The 6,595-nt window shown below is 46.4% G+C and overlaps 1 protein-coding gene across 1 annotated transcript in view; it reads left to right on the forward strand.

Annotated features, from left to right (window-relative positions):
• Window positions 1–3,793: 3,793 nt before the first annotated feature.
• The window catches only part of cdo1 (cysteine dioxygenase, type I), a 40,332-nt gene continuing 37,530 nt past the window's right edge, over window positions 3,794–6,595 (forward strand). The window contains exon 1 of the mRNA XM_078396319.1: window positions 3,794–4,402. Within this exon, the coding sequence (XP_078252445.1) occupies window positions 4,233–4,402 (170 nt within the window). The 5' untranslated portion in view covers window positions 3,794–4,232. The remainder of the gene's footprint in view (window positions 4,403–6,595) is intronic.

Here is a 6,595-nt window from a genome sequence, read left to right on the forward strand (position 1 = left end):
ATTTTCGGTCACTAAGTGCTTCTCACAGCGATCTGTAAGTGCTTTTCGCAACAATGTAGCACCCTAAGTCCATCGCTAAGTGCTTTTCGGTAAGTGCTTTTCGCCGGCACGACAGGGGGGGGGGGGGGCTGGTAGGGAAAGGGGGGTGGGGGAGAGTAACGGTAGGGGCCCCAGTACACTGCTTTGCCCGGGGGCCCATAATGCTGTAAAAACGGCCCTGGCCTTGGCTGAGGTTCTACCACTCGTGGTGGTGTTGCCAATTTCGAAGCGGGCAAAGAAGGTGTTAAGCTAATTGGTTAGTGTGACATCACTGTGGGGACAGGCAGGGCTGTTCTTGTAGCCAGTGATGTCCCTAACACCCTGCCACATGCTTTTGGTGTCCGTGGTATTGAAGTGGTTTTCCACTCGTCGCCTGTGGGTGTCTTTGGCCCTTTTTATACCTTTATTCAGGTTTGACCTGGCAACACTGTATGCTGAAGTGTCACCAGATTTAGAGGCATTGTTGCGTGCCCTCAACAGATTCTGTACCTCCTTGTTCATCCATGGTTTCTGGTTTGGGAACATCTTTATTTCCTTGTCCACTGTGACATTCTCCACACAGCAGTTGATGTAGGAGAGCACAGTGGATGTGTATTCCTCCAAGTCTACCTCTGAACCACAGGTCACCTGTTGTGCAAACAGGTCCCAGTCGGTGCGATCAAAGCAGTCCTGGAGTTGTAGGGTGGCATCCTCGGGCCATATTTTGACCGTCTTAATTGTAGGTTTGGTCTTGCGGATGAGGGGTTTGTATGCGGGCAGTAGAAACAGTGAGAGGTGATCGGATTGTCCCAGAGGTGGGCACGGGAGAGCTCTGTAGGCGTCCTTTACGTTGGTGTACACTTTATCCAGCGTGTTTGAGCCCCTGGTAGGGCACTGCACATGCTGGTGGAATTTGTGGAGCGCAGTTTGTAGGTCGACCTGATTAAAGTCCCCTGCAACAATGAAGGCACCGTCGGGGTGGGCATCCTGCTGCTTGTTGATGGCCGAGTCCAGCTGTGCTAGCTCTAGGTTAGCATTAGCCTGTGGGGGAATGTATGCGGCCATGATGATGACCACAGTAAACTCCTGAGGCAGATAAAACGACCTACATTTAAGCAGTAGGTACTCCAGGTCTGGGGAACAGTAGCTCTCTATTGCAGTGTGGTTGGTGCACCAGTCATTGTTGATGTAGATACAGAACCCCCCACCCTTGCTCTTACCGGAGTCCTTTGTTCTATCAGCACGATGTAGTGACCGGTTCATTAGCTCCACAGCCTCGTCGGGAACCAGCGCGTTGAGCCACGTCTCCGTGAAGATCAGCGCGCAGCAGTCTTTCAGGGATCGCTGGGTGTTGATCCATAGCCTTACCTCATCCAGCTTATTGGAGAGTGACTGGACATTTGTGAGAAAGACGCTTGGTAGGGATGGTCTTTGTGGAGCCCTCCGTAGCCTGGCCTTTACCCCCGCTCGCCGTCCACGTTTTTGCTTTCTCTCCCTGCGCTGACTCCGGCTCCTTCCCTCCGGTGTGGTGATCCAGGCAGCTGTTCAGCTTAGCTCCGTCGGGATTTTGATGAGGGTTTTATAGTACTCACAAGCCAGTCTCTCGCAGCCACGTCTGATGTTGAGCAGCTCCGTGTGGCTCCATGTGCGATCCGCCTTCCGTGAGCTGCAGTGCCTTGGGGAGCGCGCTGCCGCTGTGTCCGGACTCGCCGCCACGGGCTCCGACTGGATTTTGGTGGAGGTAAGGGTTGCGGATTTTAAATGAAAATTTAGTGACCTGTTTACCCAGCCTCGTCAGATGCTGGGCTGCTCCGTGCAGCTCCATGAGCGGTCCTCCTTGCATGGGCTGCAGCGCTTTGGAGAGCGCGATGTCGCTGTGTCCGGACGTGCTGCCGCCAACAGCGTTGGGGTTTCGGTGCCGGTGCTGGATTTCCTCATACTGGTGGTGAGTTTTAGTGCTTTCCTGAGTTTTAAAAGTTTTTTGGGTGTACTTTCCTGGGTTTTTTCGCAGCTTCGTTTGGTGCTGGGCTGCTCCGAATTGCACCGGTCTAGAGAGCGCAAAGTCGCTGCTTCTCGATGCGCCGCCATCTTAAGCAGACAAACACACATACACATACACACAAACACACATTCATATATATATATATATATATATATATAATATATATATATATATATATATATATTTTATATATATATATATATATATATATTTTATATATATATATATATATATATATATTATATATATATATATATATATTATATATATATATATAATAAGTTAAATTTGAGCAGAGTGTGTGTTTGAGCAATACAAGGGAAACTGCACAAAAGAGGGAGCTGGGGAGGAAGGATGGGAAGGAAATGGGCAGAAACAGTAAGAAATAATAAAAACGGAGAAATTAAGCAGAGGGAAAACATTTAAAAATAAAAATAACAAAAAAATGTGTTGATAGATGAGATATTTTCTGCATTTTAATGGTATCATCACACATACCGTTCCCCCACAACACTGATTACACTGTGAGAGGCATAGCGAACAGTGGGTTTTGCTTACTAAAATGGTGGATGTTCCGCTCCTTTGCGTACTACACTTCAGTATACGCGATTTCGACGGAGTGGTCCATCTTGCTCCTCTGGTATCTTTGGTTCATACCGCGGTAAGCTGTATGTAAGCTTACAGCTTACATGTAAGTTATGGGTGTAAGCTTCCCAAGCGAAATATCAATGGTTGATTCCATTTCATTTTGTATTTTTGTGCCAGACTGAAACATTGGCTTTCCCATATTCATTTCATAAATATTAGCCATCATCAGTACAGTATGTATAAGAAAATAACTGTGGATGCTGGTACAAATCGAAGGTATTCATTCACAAAATGCTGGAGTAACTCAGCAGGTCAGGCAGCATCTCAGGAGAGAAGGAATGGGTGATGTTTCGGGTCAAGACCCTTCTTCAGACCCGAAACGTCACCCATTCCTTCTCTTCTGAGATGCTGCCTGACCTGCTGAGTTAATCCAGCATTTTGTGAATCAGTACAGTATCGCTTTTTAATGAGGCTTCTGCTTCTGTTTCTGTTTTCTACTGCACAACCGCCAATAGCTGGGCTATCTCGTGCAGGTTTCACTCGGGTGGGTACTGGTTGCAAAAAAGTTATTTAGATTTTTATGTGGGCAAGTTTGGTGAGATGATCCATGTCCAAGTTGTCGAGCTGTAACTTGAAGAGTGACAAGTTTGGTGCACGTCTGGTGGTGTTGGGAAGGATGTTCCACTCTGGGATAGTCCATGGATATAGTGACTGTAGGTAGCTATTTTTGTTTGCTCCAATCCTAGTATAAATGAAGTGACCTGAGGACTGTCTTGAACATTTCTGGGTATTGGATTGAATAAGTGAGATATGTTACTGGGGACAATGCCATGAGTCTCTTTGTAGACAGTACATAAGCGGGCTTTGGTGTGTCTTGACTACAGCGACTCCCAGCCAAGGCGATTTAACATATCGGAGACACTTGACGTTCTGGTGAGGGTCCCATATTGTCTGGCAATATTCCAACAGTGTTTTGTACGCAACCTCCTTTGTTGGTTTGTCGCAAGCAAAGCCAACTCACTCCCCCAAACTGCACTACTTCACTTTCCATTTTAATGAAGAACTCTTTCATGGTGTAGTGATGTGTGTAGACCATGTGAAATGTGAGACAAGGACCTACGGATGCTGGAATCATATCAAAAACAAAATGCGGGTGGAGCTCAGCGGGTCAGACGGCATCTGGGGAGGGAAATAGACAGACGTTTCGGGTTAGGACACTTTTCCTAACTCAAAACACTACCCCCTTCGTGTAACAAATACCCGAATGATTTTATTATATCTCAAGCACGGTAAAAATATCTTTCATCGCAAATTAAAGGGGGCGATCATGTTCAAATTATTGATTAATTTAGCCAAATAAGATAACTGTTCATCAAATATGCCAGTGCGCACATATATTGTTTATCTGCTTGCAACACCCCTACGCGTTCTATGTAAAAGCCGGAAAATATAAACTGCTCTAGGAAACGTAATTTAAGATCCCCCTTACGTCGCTGTTGGTCATTCCCCTGCGCTTTACTCGACTCTATAAATAGCTGGCATTAGGCAACCGGCGGCTGGGGAAGGAAGGAAGGTAGGTAGGTAGTGAGTGGCTGGCTTGTGTCGTTGTACTGGAGAGTATATCATGGAGCGGACAGAAACACACAAATCTCAGAGCCTGACGGATGTAATTCAAGGTTTGCACCAGATTTTCGCCGGTGACAAAGTCGATGTGGACGAAGTGCAAGCTTTGATGGAATCCTATCAAAGCGACCCCCGCGAGTGGCTGAAATATGCCAAATTTGACCAATACAGGTGAGAGTTTGGCCGGGTTTTTGATGTGTGGATTCCACCGTGGGTAAAACGCTGCGTCTGGGTAAAAGAATGGCCTGTGTTCTGCACACGCAGGGGCTGAACAACCCAGTGAGGAAAGATTCAGTCGAATCGCTCCAGCCTAGTGGGGGGTGAAGCGACTGGAACAGCTTGTGGTTGTGTATGAACATTGTCCGGGCTACTTGGGCCCCTTGCAGGATTCATTCCTGCAGTTGTCGAAACCTAATCAACTGGTGACCGAATATTAAACTTAAAATTCTGCACCTATGGCTTTGAAATGTCACTTGTACACGACAAAAACAACTGGTTCTACTTATAATTGACACAATTTTTATCCCCTTAAATCGTTTTTTAGAAAAAAAATCCTTAAATATTATGTTTCATTAATTTCTAACCAGGATTTAATATCAATGGAGTTTGTTAAAGTTCAATCCAATTAGAGTTGGTAAAGACGAGTTGGTGGTTTTTTTTAATCGTGCGCTGAGGTATTTGTGGAACGTATCTGTTTTAAATTGCTAATACGTTGCTGCCTGGCTCTTGGTAACTGATCGCTTGCAGCTCGCCGAGCCGGGACTGGAAGGCTGCTGCAAAATAGAATGTCACCATGTTGGAGTCTTGCATTCAACCTGCCAGCACACTATGGAAACGGCTCAAAACACTTGGAAAATGTTTAACAAGGCGATAAGAAATGTCAACCCAATTTAAAACAAAAACCGTTTGAAGGTTTTGATCTATTTTGCCTTTTGTAACTTTTGATCCCATCCCATCTTTCGCAGCCATTTCCCGGATTTTACTGTAAGAAGGGTAAACTATGTATTTACTGCAATTTTGGTGGGAAGGATATTCTGACCTGTTACTGCTTTATCAGTTCTGCCACTTTAAATGTCCAATTTATAGTGAGTTTGATATATTTTGTTCCACTGCTAGCCAGTAGAAGGAAGGGAAAAGAACAGTTCGCGTAAAGAATTACGGTTAAAAAAACGGACGTATTAATTTACGACTACATTTAATTGCCATAGACTAACTTTTTAACACCATTTCTCCATTTAACTTTCTCTGGATTGAATTCTTCAATGCAAATGTAGGTATTTGATTATATACCTAAAACGCTTTAAGGCATGATGATGTAGCCGAAAGAGTCTTAATGTTTCACTTGTAAATACTAACAGAATTGATGTTATAGTGCCCTCCATAATGTTTGGGACAAAGGCCCATCATTTTTATTTGCCTCTGAACTCCACGATTTCAGATTTGTAATAGAAAAAAATCACGTGTTAAAGTGCACATGGTCAGGTTTTATTAAAGGCCATTTTTATACATTTTGGTTTCACAATGTAGAAATCACAGCTGTGTTTATACATATATCCCCCCCCCACCCCATTTCAGGGCACCATAATGTTTGAAACACATGGCTTCACGGCTATTTGATAAGCGCCCGTGCCGCACTGATACGCCGCCTAGCCGGCACCACATGGGGAGCCACGATGAAGACACTGCGCATGTCCACAGTGACCCTGGTGTTCTCAGCCGCCGAGTACTGCGCCCCGGTCTGGTGCCGTTATGCTCACGCTAAGAAGCTGGATGCTGCCCTCAACAATGCCCTACGGACTGTATCCGGATGCCTACGAGCCACCCCAGTAAACCAACTGCCCATCCTTGCCAGCATCGCCCCGGCCAACATCAGACGAGAAGCAGCCACGCTGGCCCTTTCTCGAAAGGCACAGACTAGTGATTTCCACCTTCTCCATCAGATCGTCACAGACACCACGACATGTGCGCCTCAAGTCACGGCGCCCCTTTGCCCTGCAAGCCCGCGAGCTGCTCTGTACAACACCGGTTGACACTTCCAAGGCCACCTGTGTCAAGACGAGATGGAGAGACCAGTGGAAGTCAGCGGAACCATCTAGGCTACACCGCTACATCGGTGAAACCATGGACGTCCCTGGCCAGGACTTGCCCCGAAAACAGTGGATAACCCTCAATCGCTTGAGGACCGGTGTCGGACGCTATGGAGTAGCGATGAAGAGGTGAGGTCTCGTGGACAGTGCCTTCTGCGAGTGTGGGTACCCAACACAGACAGTGGAGCACATAGTCACCAGTTGCCCCAAATACCGGCCACCGAATGGTGAACGAGGTCTGATTGACCTGGACGATGACACGTTGGCCTGGCTCGCC

The sequence above is a fragment of the Rhinoraja longicauda genome, chromosome 3 (genome assembly GCF_053455715.1).
Source record: "Rhinoraja longicauda isolate Sanriku21f chromosome 3, sRhiLon1.1, whole genome shotgun sequence".
Classification (NCBI taxonomy): Eukaryota; Metazoa; Chordata; class Chondrichthyes; order Rajiformes; family Arhynchobatidae; genus Rhinoraja; species Rhinoraja longicauda.